The following is a 13,238-nucleotide window of genomic DNA, read 5'->3' as shown; positions in this document are numbered from 1 at the left end:
TGCTGTACTTTTTCTGCAAAAATCCCCCAAAACTGGGAGGGTCGATTACTTTTGTGGCTACAGAAGGAGAAGGCTATTTCTGACTCAGACTCCGAATGTGAGAAGACTCATACCTCTTCTAGAGAGAGAGAGAATCATCATCTTCTTCTCAGACTCTAAAAAAAAATCTCTCACAGCAGTGAGGCTAGTGAGGAAAAAAGATCAAGAAAGGAGTCAACTGACCCTTCTTTCCTCCCATCAAAGGTCTGATTCAGCACCTCCATCTGCTCCTCATACCCTGTTCAGGGAGCCCTCATCAAAGAAAAACCGACCATGGACGAAGAACTTTCCGTCTATGTCACCAGGAGCATTCACGCCATCGACTATGTCGACAGCGATTTCTACTACGTCGACGATCAAGACTGCAGCAGCCGTGTCGTCGCTGAAAACCACGACGACGACCCTGTCTCCGAAGATTTTCTCGTCGACCACTTCACCGCCGATGGCCGCACCTGCTGCTGTCCTATCTACGAAGATTCCTCTCAGTGTCGCGTCATCAGTGCCAACGTCAATGGGGGTAGAATACATTTTACATATTCCCAGTAAGGGCACAATGCCATCTCTCCCTCAGGGCTTTTCGAAAATGTCTGTCTCCAGCACGCCTCCTGGACTTGCCAGAATCTAAGGATGAAGGTATATTTGGCCCTGCATACAGCCCTTTACAATTAAGGGTGAAGTGTCAGGAATCAAGGACTGATAAGCCGAAGATAATCAGTTAGACTACCTTGAAGGTGATTACTCTTTCTCTGGTAAGGGGTTTCCCTCTGTTGAACAATTTGATACGTTTCAGGAACATTATCCTTAGGAACAAGAGGATGAATAGTACCATGTTCAGAAACTTTCCATCAATGTTCCAGTTACGTTGATCACAGCCTTACCCGTGATTCTAAATGACTATTACAAACGTTTCCCTGATTCCAACTCCGCTCAGCAGCCTCTACCGAGGCGGGAAGTCCCTGATGCAACTCCTGCTCCTCAGAGCACGCCTAGGCCTCAGAAAGACAGACCTATACCGCCACCAGTATCCATTTCGGATACTTTCCAGGACAGCGATGACCAGCAATTGGAAGAGGTGAACTTCAGACAGATCCCAATGCCCATGATGAGTGGAATGATTACGTCACACCAATGGGGTGAAAATCTACTGGGTTAATCACTGGTGCTCACTATTCCCGAGTTTGTACAACAGACCTGATATATTTTGCTGTACTCCAAGGGAAGGCGGAATCGCCCAACCTCCTTAGAAACAGATCTGAAGGATCTTTAACATATAATAACCAAGACCCTGAGCACACACTAAATCCTATCACATTTAAAGTATACAATATTATGCACAAAGGTTCCTTTTCGTGTTATTTATTTTCTTCCTTTTGCCCAGCCAACACGTGTTTCGTCGTACAGGGAGTTCCCCAAGACTTCTTCAGGGCTGTCTTCCTCTTAAAAGTCAGAAATCACCTTATAATCGGTTCTAATTCCATCCCTGTAAATCTTCATCAATGTCCCCGCAAAGGTATTAATCCGTGTGACTTATCGCTAACTCGGATCGCAGACAGCGTGGAGCACGAACGCTGGAAAGATGTTCAGACGGCATACTCGCTGAAAGGAAGAAGGAACTGTAATGGCACTAGAATGGATATTTGGATTACGTAAAGTAAACATTATCGAGGAGAATCGGGCAGGAACGGCGATAATTCACACAGATTAATAGGTTAGCTGGGACATTCATGAAGATTTACCGGGACAGAAGTATAACCGGTTATAAGGTGCAGCAAAAATGTGGCGGCCTAGGTACATTAAACAATCTAAACGTAAGGTATAGTGCAATAGTGTGCAGAAAAATGCCAAATGTATGAGACCCTCGTGCAGATTAGTATGGAAGGAAGGTCATTGTTCACCCATACAGCACCAGGCCTTCAGCTAACCAGTAAAACCTAGTTTATGGACATCTATTGTTTCTACTATCTCCAAAGATAATGTTCGCGTGCTTGTGTTTTTGTGTCTGAAATACTTCACTTCAAATTTTCTGTTTTCATCTGCTGTGACGTAGAAGAAACAAGTTTGCACTGCAATGATTAACCCAAGCCTAACCTTGCCTGACACTAATGTTTGAGCCTCTCTGCATGGGATCAGGATCACCTCAGCCCCAGCTAGGAAAAGTTTTGAGAGGTATGATGAATGTCTAATTGTAACTTTTCTTTCTTGCAGGTTGCTTGGCAGGTTGAACTTGATGCTTGAAACGTATATGACCTCTAACCTCTTTCTGGAGCGGACAGAGACCGGAGGCTGACATGGCGCATGCAGCCAGTGTGAATGGCATTGCATCAGGTAACCCAGCTTGCGTTTTTGTGACAACATGGATTGTGCAATGTTTGTGTGGAGAGCTTAAAGGTGTATGCCTCTTGTCCTCGCCTCTGTACTCTCCAAATCTGAAAATGATCTGCCGTTTACGAATCTGAGTTTGGAAGTTAATAACTTTCACCTAAACACTGCTTACAGTCTGTTTCTGGCTTTAATCCTGTAGGCCAATAAGTCAGCAATTCGGATGCTTAACTTTTTGGCAGTAAAATGGGTTATCTGTACACGAAACACCCAAGCAATAGGACCCACCGTTACACAAACGGAAATAAAATAATGTATCCCTGCATGAGTTATTTGGGAATCATGCACTGTTCGTTTTTTTAGTTACGACATTTTTCTACGTTCCTAAAGTTAAACTTCCATGGTCATCTGGTTTTTTTGAGTCTTTTTTTTCTCTAATTGTATTGTATTTGGTATTTACATAGTGCTTTGCTATCTCTTGTAAGGTTAAAATGTTGGTGAATGCTAGCTGTGCTAGACACCATCCTTTAAAAAGTAACTTTTGCTGCCTTAATCTTGGATTTGTGTGCAAAACTGTCCGACAGTGGGCGACGATTTCCAACACCTTCAAGTGATTTTGCTGTAGCGGTAGTATCTTTATGTAGTTGTATTTTTTATTCATTCTCCTTCCCTTAGATTATTCGAACCCATTTTTAGTGATTAAATATCTTTATTCTGCTCTTGTGTAAGAAGTCTGCCAGTAGTGTGGGCCCTCCGGTTTTTAACTACGTTTCGTTGCCTATGTTTTTTGTAGCATGTTGTCAGTTATGTATGATCCATTCTCAGGTGCTCTATTCCAGAGATACTTATGTGGTATTTGCCTTGATTGAAGATTTATTCTGTCATCCCAGGCAACCTATCAGTGTGTAGGGCCCGTTGCGGTCAGTGACGTGTCAGTATATCATCTGAATTGCATGTTCTTCTACTGGCTGCAGTAAAGCATAGCACATCTGGTTACACTAATAGCAGATCTTAGTGAGTAGGTGCCATATTTAGCCAGCATTTCTACTTTTTGCAGCATCTGTGCCGCCTTTCCTAGTCGAGCAGCATACGTGAGTTTCTTTCTAGCCAGTATGTTGGTGTCGTCCAGGGAAATAGACTGTCCTCACTTTCCTAAATATACTTTGTGCGGTGGTCCATAAAACCTTATATAGAAACCAAGGACTTTCTCTCCAAAAGAACAACACCTGCACAATAGTCTGGAACACATATTTGTTTACTCATCCCCCCATTGCAAGAGTGCATAATCTGAATTTACATGGAGACCTTGATCATCTGGGTGAGCCGTTGTTTACTGGAGGGTCAAGGCCTGCATGCATTTCTTCTCTCTCTCTCTCTCTCTCATTCAAACTGTCCACTTGCATACAAGCATTGTGTCTCATTCACACAAGTGAGGCAGTGTTTCCAAGTTCTCTTCACCACGGACAGGGAATCCTCCTCTCTCCCTGGCTTTCCATACCAGATGTGTACCCTACACTTACTCTGGAATGGTAGCATAATAAGCAGTGAGGCGGCACAGAGACTTGCAATAAGGTTTGAAGTCCGAACCCCCCTGGCACGGCAATGCCATGTTCATTGAAACGGTACTCAAGGACTATTGTGCAGCAGCTGAAATGATCCTTTAAGGAGAACGAGGATCCTCAACAGTAATCGCTTTGTCTATGGCCGTAGGCAATGCTATCTTTATACAAATCGCTTATGCGTCCATTCTGTGCAGAATTTGCTGGCCACATGGATCCTGCTTTTATACAGTCCAAGGATTGACCATAGACCTGTCTTTTGATCAAAAATTTGTTTAGCAAGCATATTAATGAGGCTTTTCGGGTTTATACAGATAGAGCAAAATCACTCGGGTCAGAACAAAGAGGCTGCCCCCTTCCTGTCGTAATCAAGCAGAGCCTTAACTCGGTGTCATAATTTTCATCCGCATCAATAACCCTCCTTTCATCAAGGCTCCTAAAAATTTCAGCTGCAATACCATGCACTAGGCTTAACATAGAAAGCGGTGCAGTTCAAACCATATAGCAAATATACAACTGAAGAGCACAGCTCCTCAAGGCATTTTGCCTGCACCTCCAACCCGCCTCTGAGAGGTAGGATCGCAAATCATTTCCCCATATGGCAGGACATTACCTCCAATCAATGGGTAGAAGACATGGTTTTCTTTGACTATTAATTTGAATTATTAGTAAAGCGCCACAGTTAATATCTTGAAGGAGAGCTACAGATATGCTCAAGCTCTACAGTAAGGATTATTTTGGCCATGTTACTTAAAGGGAAGATAGAGAAGGTTCCAGGGATGGGCCTTTTTTCCTTAAGATGCTTCCACACAAGAAGAAATCCAGTGGGTGGCATCCTATTTTAGGCCACCACAGATTGAACTGTTGTCTGTGCAAACAAACTGTCAGGTAGACATATGGTATATTTTGGCTTTCTTGGAATACAGCGACTATGCCACGTTTAATGACCTTAAGCGTGCCTGTTGACATGTTCCAATTTCTCTGTACCACTGTCACTACCTCTGCATCGTGGTGAACAGCCAACGTTATCAATTCAATTCAGAGTATTTCTGTTTGGCTTTAAGCAAGGGCCACAGATTTCTAGAGGTAGCCCACCTCTGTCATTCAGGACAAATTGAATTCCTTCAGTTGGTCAACTTGCTCCTGAAAGCTTCATCAATTTAGATGACCAGCAAAAGATCAGACTAAAGCAGTCACCATCTTGGAGCAGTTATGCTTGTCCCTCAATGTAGAACCATCTCAGTCACTGTAATTCCACGACTACAAGATCTGCAAAGAGGTCTTGTAGCAGAGGACTTTATGAGAACAGAGTTACAAAACGGAAACACCTGGCCTTCTTCCTGCAAATAAAGTCCACTTATATTGTGAGGTCATAAAATGCCTTCCTGGGCTGCATGTCATATGACTTCTTGCTCATTCTACAGTGCCAATTTTGCATGTGAAGTTTCCAGAGGAACTTGGCACACAGTGGTGCCAGAGCTTCGAAAATTGGGAATATGTTGTAATCAGAACTTTGCAGCGACCACACAAACTCCTTGAGCAGGTTCTACGTGTCCTGTCACAAGTGGTAACAGTATGATGAGCAACTAAACCTAATCTTTAGTCTGTTAGGAACCCCTATACAGTATCTCTTTCCAACCCTGCAGGACTTAAAGTGCCTATTTGGTACTAATATAAGGTGGCATCTTGGGGTGCGAGAGTGATTGGATATCTCTTCTGCTTTTCCTTCCACTGCCTTGTCTTTAGCTGCTTCCAAAATTAGAGAGATCTGCATGCTGTTCCTAGTGTTGCCAATATTGACTTGTGCACAATGTCAGTGGACATACCGACAACTTTCAAAGCATATTGTTACCTCCCGATCATTGAAAACTGATCCCTCAACCTCACTCCCCTCTAAAGCTAGACAGACTGCCTCTTGGCCGGAGAATACTTGCTTAGCTGCTGTGGCTGACAAAATCTGCCCTACTGATCAAAGTCCAAAAGACAACCAAACACACACAGTCCTTTCTCAGTATTTATGAGAGGGTTGTTAAGAACCCCCTCGTGGGACCTCGGCACAATCCAAGCAAACCTTATTGGATCCCCCACCTCCTCTAAGCAATTACTTCAGACATTTGAAAAATCTGTTTGGGAAGAGGTCATTGTTGTTGACTGTAGCTCCAGCAAGATGAATGAGTGAAACTCAGGTGTCCTCTATCAGCCCATCATACCTCCTGAGGCGTACTGCTGGGTAACCTTTGTTTCATGCCAAAGAAACCTTCAGACTTTCATTTGAATAATTGCTACACTTTTTTCTTAAACAGGCAACATTTTCAGAGAGGTCTCTTCTTGCATTCAAAGTAAAGCAAGTCTAAAGTTATATCTAGATGTGACAAGGGCTAGCCTTTGATGAAGCGTGGTATCTACTGTTGGGGTAGCCGCTTGTGGCTCCCATTTCCACTGCAAGGCTAAGAGTTCTCTCTGGAAAACAGTTATAGTATACTGTGCTAGAGGATTTGCTGCAAATGCAACTTTTTTGCAATTCTGCAAAGCTATGACATGCAAATCCTACCATTCCTTTAAAAGACACTACTGCTTGGCCATGCAGACCAGACCGAAGTCCGGAATGGGCCAGGTGGTGCTGCACAACATATTTAATTAATGTGATCCTCATTTATGCCTTTGACTTTTAATTTCTGGCACTATTTTTTTAGTTAGCTATTTAATCATGTGACTGTATGAAATCCAAAACTTGAGAAGAAATTGAATTACATGTGTCTACAGTTTACCTCTGTTACTATCTTTCATAGATTCACATCCAGCCCTCCATCCTCCCCTTTGCATGACTCTCTCTATACTTTGCATAATTAAGTGCTATGAGCAAAAGCAGGCTTTAGAGGCGGTGAAGCTCAAATCGTATCCACCTTGTTAGCAGCTTTGTGGGCCTGTGTTGAGTGCATTTTGGCCACTGCTGGTTTATCCTTTCTACCCCAAATTGTCATTCCTTCCACCTCCCATTGTCTTCCCCTCAGGTAGTATAGCAATTCTAGCTAGACACTGCCAATCACTTTGTGCTGCATGGAGGTCCGTTCCTTTAACCAATTGCACCCCTCGATTGCAATTCAGTTCTTGCAGACATGTGAGAAATCTCCTTACTATGTAAACTAAACTGCACTGGAGGCATATCTCCTACTACTAGACTACCTTTATGACTGATGACCTCCACATCACGATTATGTCCCCTTTTGAAATGTTCTGTATTATGTGCATAATATTTGTCTATAATCTTATAATTGCTTTCAATTACCACACACCAAACTACATTTTGGCGCCCCCAATGTGATATTGATTTCTCTACTATAATCGTGTTGCTCGGTACAGTGTTTCTTATAGATGTGCTCCTGTTCCTTAAAAAGTACATACACTATTTTACATAAATGAGCTGGATGGATGCATTCTTTGCAAGAAAATATGAGACTTGATTCGATGGCCTGAATAATGTGTGCAAGATTCGCAGCAAGGTGTGCTCACCAAGGAGTACCGCTAAAACACTGGCTAGTAACTGAGTTTAGAAACTCAATATTTGGCAACCACAGGAATTCTGAAATATATTCATTTGGTTTGCTTGGAAGGGTATATTTCTTCTTGCATCAGGCCTACGTGTTCTTTTCATTTCTATTAAGGAGTGTGCTAGATTATGTGTAATTGCGTGAAATTCAGCATTTTACAATTTCATGAATTTGTAGCAAGTCCATTTTTTCTTTCAATTATGTAACTGCAGATTATGTGATGTCTATCTAAAAATTGCTTATTCTGTGACTTTATAAACCTATTGCAGATGATTTCTCCCAAAATATAAAAACACCACTACAACTTTCATGAACTGTGCTATTTTTTTTAAATAGAATTTCACAAAACGTGCTTTATCTGAATTAGGACAACGTAGAATAATCCAGTTTTTTTCATTTGCTCACTGATTAGTAAGGACGTTCTTTAGAGCATAGTTGTACCTATGATCAGTTGAGCACTCTTACAGCCACCCTTTGCTTGCTGTGGACCATCTATTCTGGGTCGGCTTCTGTGCCTTGGCATATATCTTGTCTTGTCAGGAGGTGAAATATTCATGTAATGGCAAATCTAGCAAACCCTCTATTATAATTGACAATGTTATGAAACTGATAAAGAACATGGATACTCGTCTACAAAATCTCGTAGATCACTAATCAGACCTCCCTTGAGTAGTTGTAGATAGCTTGAAACACCACTTCCAATTTCCGAAGAAAAATTTGCTGATTGGTGCATTTAAAAAAAAAAAAGAAATTAGCACCTAATAATTACTTTCTCCCTGTCCTTTTTTTTTTTTTTTTTTTCTAAGCATGTTTTCTAAAGAAGATGGCATATACATTAAGTCATTTTATCTCTTGGAAAGCAGATAAACGTGTTTTTGAAAAGTATGCAGCTATTCCTCGGTGTTTTGACCAATCGTGGCCCCTCAAAGCCCCAGCTTCCAACTTTAGCATCTTGCACTCAGTTTGAATTGCCTATTAGATACATCAGCGAGATATGATCAGCTATGTCGTGGAAGCCTCACAAGTGAGAATATGCAGCAGACTGCTTAAGGTCCACTGGTCTTTCGGAGGAGCCCTGAAACTACTGAAACCTGCATCTGGTTATCCCTCAAAAGTTACATTATGAGGCTATTCTTAATTGTTTTGGAAGACCTTTACAGCAGTGTTCTTGAATGATGTGCATGAAAACCCAAACAATGCTGCAGTTCTCTTCCAGGGGATCCTCATCAATAGTCATAAGCATTAGAATATTCCCGCCCATGCGCGGGATCCCGGAAACAGTATATTATATGTGCCCCACATATATATATCCATACATATATACCTATATGTATACACAAGCAACTGCAGCCAATAAACCCTAGAGCTGAAACATGCTGTAAGGAATTTCCACTATACATAAAAAAATAGCATTATAAACGGGAGAAACAACATTATAACTTGTTTAGAAACTGTTTTAATGCTCAGAAAACAGCAGAAATTCTTATAAATCACTGAAAGCATAGGAAGCTCCCAGGCTGCATTGCAAATACCCAGTCTAAAAAGACTGAAAAGCTAACTAATAGCTGCATAGCAAAAAACTGACACCGTGCCTTTAAGGCACACCTGACCCCCAACTTCCCATCATGCCTCAGGGTTGGCAGTTAGGTCAGTTGTTCTTTCCGGCTCCTTCTGGAAGGATCCTGGCAACAGAGCTCCACTTTTTTCTGAGTTTGTCAGAAAATATTGTCTGTTTTTCAACTGTTTTTTCCCTTACTTCGACGTTTTACATCTAAAGAAGTAGGAGGCTGTCTTTTTTAGGCAGTTTTGGGCATTTTTTCTACCTTAAAATGCCATCTCTTTTCGATCCTTGCCCTGCTTGTGGCAAGAAGAAGGCCAGGACTGACTCTCATAGGGTCTGTATCCTGTGTCTACCGGAGGATCATGAGTCCAAGACATGTCCTCACTGCCAGAGCCTGTCCAAGAGAACTTTGAAGGACAGAGAGCAAATTCGCTTTTATGGCCTGGCACAACCATCCAGAGGGCGATCTCCGGTGAGGAAGGGCTCCAAGAGGCCTAGAGATACATCTAGAAGCAAGTCCTCTCGTCCTTCCGCCTCAGCGTCGGGACCGGCGCTGAGGAAAGATCTTCCGGTAGGTCATGTTTCAAAGAAGGGACCTTCGACAGCGGGCTCGCTGTCGAGAGCAGGTACGTCGTCGACGTCGAAGTCTAGACCGCCATCGTCAACTCGGCGGCGATCGGCGTCAAGAACCAGAGCCTCTCCGCCGTCGTCAACCCGGCGACGATCGGCGTCGAGAGACACCACCCCTCCGCCGTCGTCAACCCGGCGACGATCGGCGTCGAGGAGCAGGGAACCTCCGCCGTCGTCAACCAGGCGACGATCGGCGTCGAGGAGCAGAGAACCTCCGCCGTCGTCAACCCGACGGCGATCGGCGTCGAGGAGCAGGGAACCTCCGCCGTCGTCATCTCGGCGACGATCGGCGTCGAGGAGCAGGGAACCTCCGCCGTCGTCAACCAGGCGACGATCGGCGTCGAGGAGTGTCACCCCTCCGTCGTCGAGGGCACGATCCCCTCCGTCGTCGCGACTCCATCAGCGATCCACGTCGAGAGGGAAGAGTCCTCCGCCGTCGTCATCCAGGCAGCGTTCGGCGTCGAGGGTACCATCCACGTCGACGTCGAGAGTGGCAGCATCTCCGCCGGCATCAAGACGGCGTTCGGCGTCGAGGGAGAGAGGGCCTCCGTCGTCGGCTTCACACCGCCGTTCGACGTCGAGGCGGCATTCTTCGCCGGCTGAACATGGCCGCCGGTCCACATCGAGGCGTCGTTCGACGTCGAGAAGGGGAGAGTCCCGGCGAGAAAGAAGGCGAAGCCACGGATCGACGTCGAGACCACGCTCGACGTCGAGACAGGCCTCGGACAGGTCGGTTGTCCTGGTGACGGAGTCGGCTTCGCGCCATTCCTCCTCACGCTCAGGGGCATCTCCACGACCGGCAATTCCACGAGAGTCTGCCAGCCAACTCCGCAGGTCTTCCCCTCAGACTCAAGGGACCATTTCTGCGGTACGACTGTCGCCCAGATGGCTGCTGCCAGCACATCATTGGCAGGACTCAGGGACTACAAGGAGACTGCGGGAATATGTCAGTCAAGTGCATGACTCTCCGCTGCAACGGCTGGTGGAGGCAGTGGACAGAGCAAGTCCTCCCAGACCAGCACGTGAGAAGTCGCCTGAGAGTCGGCGACGCAGATCTCGCTCCCCCAGGCGGGAGGGGCGTTCAGCCTCGTGATCGTCGCCGGGATCGGAGGTCACCATCAACGTCATCTTCCTCGTTCACCAGGTCCTCAATAAGGGACTATTCACCTACGCTATCGGGCAGCCCAGTGTCCAGGGTCTCGCCCATAGACGACATCAACACCTACCATGAGGTGCTGCAGAGGGGGGCGCAGAAGTTGGGGATTGAGATGTCAGTCCCCCAAGTCACCACGTTGGTGATTTTCGAAACACTTCACCAGAAGTCTGCCTCTCGTCCACTGCTGCCTTTGGTCCCAGGGATCATGGAACCCGTCATGGACACCTTCCTCACCCCAGCGACCGTCAAAGCGGTTCCGGCTCGTATCCTCAAAAAATATAAGCCGGCTACCTCTGATCCTGTCTTTGTGAAAATGGACCCTCCTGCGGACTCAGTAATAGTGGCGGCTGCAAGAAAGGATCAGACGGTATCGGCGTCCTCTTCCGTTCCTCCGGATAAGGAGAGCAGAACCCAGGACTCCTGGGGGCGCAGGGCCTGCTCGTCCGCAGCGGCTTCCCTCAAGATCTCCAGCGCGGCGGCGCTGTTGGGCAGATACAATAGGGCTCTCTGGGACTCTATGGAGCGGTTCAAGTCCAAGCTCCCGAAGGAGGACCAAAAGGACTTCGAAGAAATAGTCACTGAAGGGTCACTGGTGGCTAATCAGTCGATTAGCACGGCGGCGGATGGTGCGCTGCTCTCAGCCCATTCCTACACACACGGAGTATGCGCCAGGTCGTCGTCCTGGTTGCGGCTGACAGGGCTCAAGCCGGATGCGCAGCAACGGATTTTAAACCTTCCGTTCTCTGGCACCTCCCTCTTCGGCACTCACACGGATGAGGAGATGGGGCGCATGAAAACTGAACTGGACACCCTCAAAGCTGTGGGGTTGGAGAAGAAAAAAGAATTCAAGCGCCGTTTTAGACCCACCCAACGCAAGGGGCCTCAACAGAGGGTTCAAACCCCTCAGTGGTCTCAGAGTAAAACCCAAGGAAAATCGCAGTTTCGAGGCGGAAAATCCACCAGGGGCAGGGGTGGACACCAGCAACAGTCCTCCACTACCACAAGAGGAGGAAAGTCATGAGCGGTGGCTTCCTCTACGACCGTTGCCCACTCCAGTGGGGGGAAGTGCGTCACAACATCTGGCAGAGTGGGACAGCATCACAAAAGATCGCTGGGTGCTGAATATACTGCAAAATGGATATGCGCTACGTTTTCGAGTGCATCCAAAAGACATCCCGCCAAAAAAGTCCCATCCTCACCACTTAAAGCTGCTCCAAAAGGAGGTGAGGGTCCTTCTGCTAAAGCAGGCCATAGAAAAAGTTCCTCCTTCGCAAATCGGAAAAGGAGTGTACTCCCGATACTTCCTTGTGCCCAAAAAAGATCAAGAGCACAAGTTTCGGCCGATTCTGGACCTTCGTCTCCTAAACAAAGTCATCATCAAGGAGAAGTTTCGTATGTTGGCGCTTCATCAAATATGTCCACATCTGCAAGTAGGGGATTGGATGTGTTCGGTGGACCTCCAAGATGCGTACTTCCACATTTCAATTGCGAGACATCACCGCAGGTACCTGCGGTTTGTGGTCGGAAGCAAGCATTATCAGTACAAAGTCCTTCCATTCGGGCTCAAGTCGGCTCCGCGAGTCTTCACCAAATGTATGGCAGTGGTGGCGGCTTGCCTACACAAGCAGGGTCTATTCGTCTACCCTTACTTAGACGACTGGTTGCTGAAGGCTCCATCCCAGCAACAGGTGAAGAAAGACTTCCAGACCTGTCTGAGACAGTTGCACGCTCTCGACCTTCACGTCAACATGGCAAAGTCCGTGCAGCAGCCCACTCGGACCATCCACTACCTTGGCTCCGTTCTGGACACAAGCGTGGGAAAAGCGTATCCTTCGGGGGAGAGACTGTCTTCAATGAAGCCGAAATGCAGGCTTATGCAGCAGATGCAGAGGCCGTCAGCTCGGCAGGTAGCATCTCTGCTGGGATCCATGGCGTCCTGCATTTTTCTCATTCCCAACGCCAGACTGCGAATGCGACCTTTGCAGCAAGCTCTAGAGGACCAATGGGATCAGTCCACAGGCCGTTGGGGAGATCAAATCTCTCTCTCCCAGGTGGCGAAATCTTCCCTTGCATGGTGGACTCGCCAGGACAATCTGATGGTGGGAGTCCCTTTTCACCAGCCACTTCCGGTGCAATCGGTGGTGACAGATGCGTCGCTGCAAGGTTGGGGGGCCCACATGGGGTGCCTCCAAATACAGGGTCGGTGGTCTACAAAAGAGCAGGGCTACCACATAAATATGCTGGAACTCCGGGCAGTCCACCTTGCTCTAAAGGCGTTCCTCCCTGCAATCAAGGCCGATTCAGTCCTGGTGCAGACCGACAACACCACGACCATGTTCTAGCTGAACAAACAGGGCGGGACTCGGTCACGTCCTCTTTCCCTGGAGGCACAGGCGATCTGGCACTGGCTGCTCGCCCGGAACCTC

At 46.5% G+C, this 13,238-nt stretch overlaps 1 protein-coding gene and 1 long non-coding RNA gene across 4 annotated transcripts in view; one reads left to right on the top strand and one right to left on the bottom strand.

Annotated features, from left to right (window-relative positions):
• The window catches only part of KANK1 (KN motif and ankyrin repeat domains 1), a 634,838-nt gene that overhangs the window by 402,141 nt on the left and 219,459 nt on the right, over positions 1–13,238 (top strand). For all 3 annotated transcript variants that reach the window (XM_085632970.1, XM_085632973.1, XM_085632974.1), the window contains one exon: positions 2,245–2,364. In XM_085632970.1, the coding sequence (XP_085489096.1) occupies positions 2,328–2,364 (37 nt within the window). In that variant the 5' untranslated portion in view covers positions 2,245–2,327. The remainder of the gene's footprint in view (positions 1–2,244; positions 2,365–13,238) is intronic.
• The window catches only part of LOC146865987 (uncharacterized), a 248,711-nt gene that overhangs the window by 210,856 nt on the left and 24,617 nt on the right, over positions 1–13,238 (bottom strand). The gene's annotated exons all lie outside the window — the stretch shown is intronic.

The sequence above is a fragment of the Triturus cristatus genome, chromosome 2_1, assembly GCF_964204655.1.
Source record: "Triturus cristatus chromosome 2_1, aTriCri1.1, whole genome shotgun sequence".
In the NCBI taxonomy this organism is placed as follows: domain Eukaryota; kingdom Metazoa; phylum Chordata; class Amphibia; order Caudata; family Salamandridae; genus Triturus; species Triturus cristatus.
Note: the sequence above shows the minus strand (reverse complement) of the source record. Positions and strands in the feature narration are given on the sequence as shown.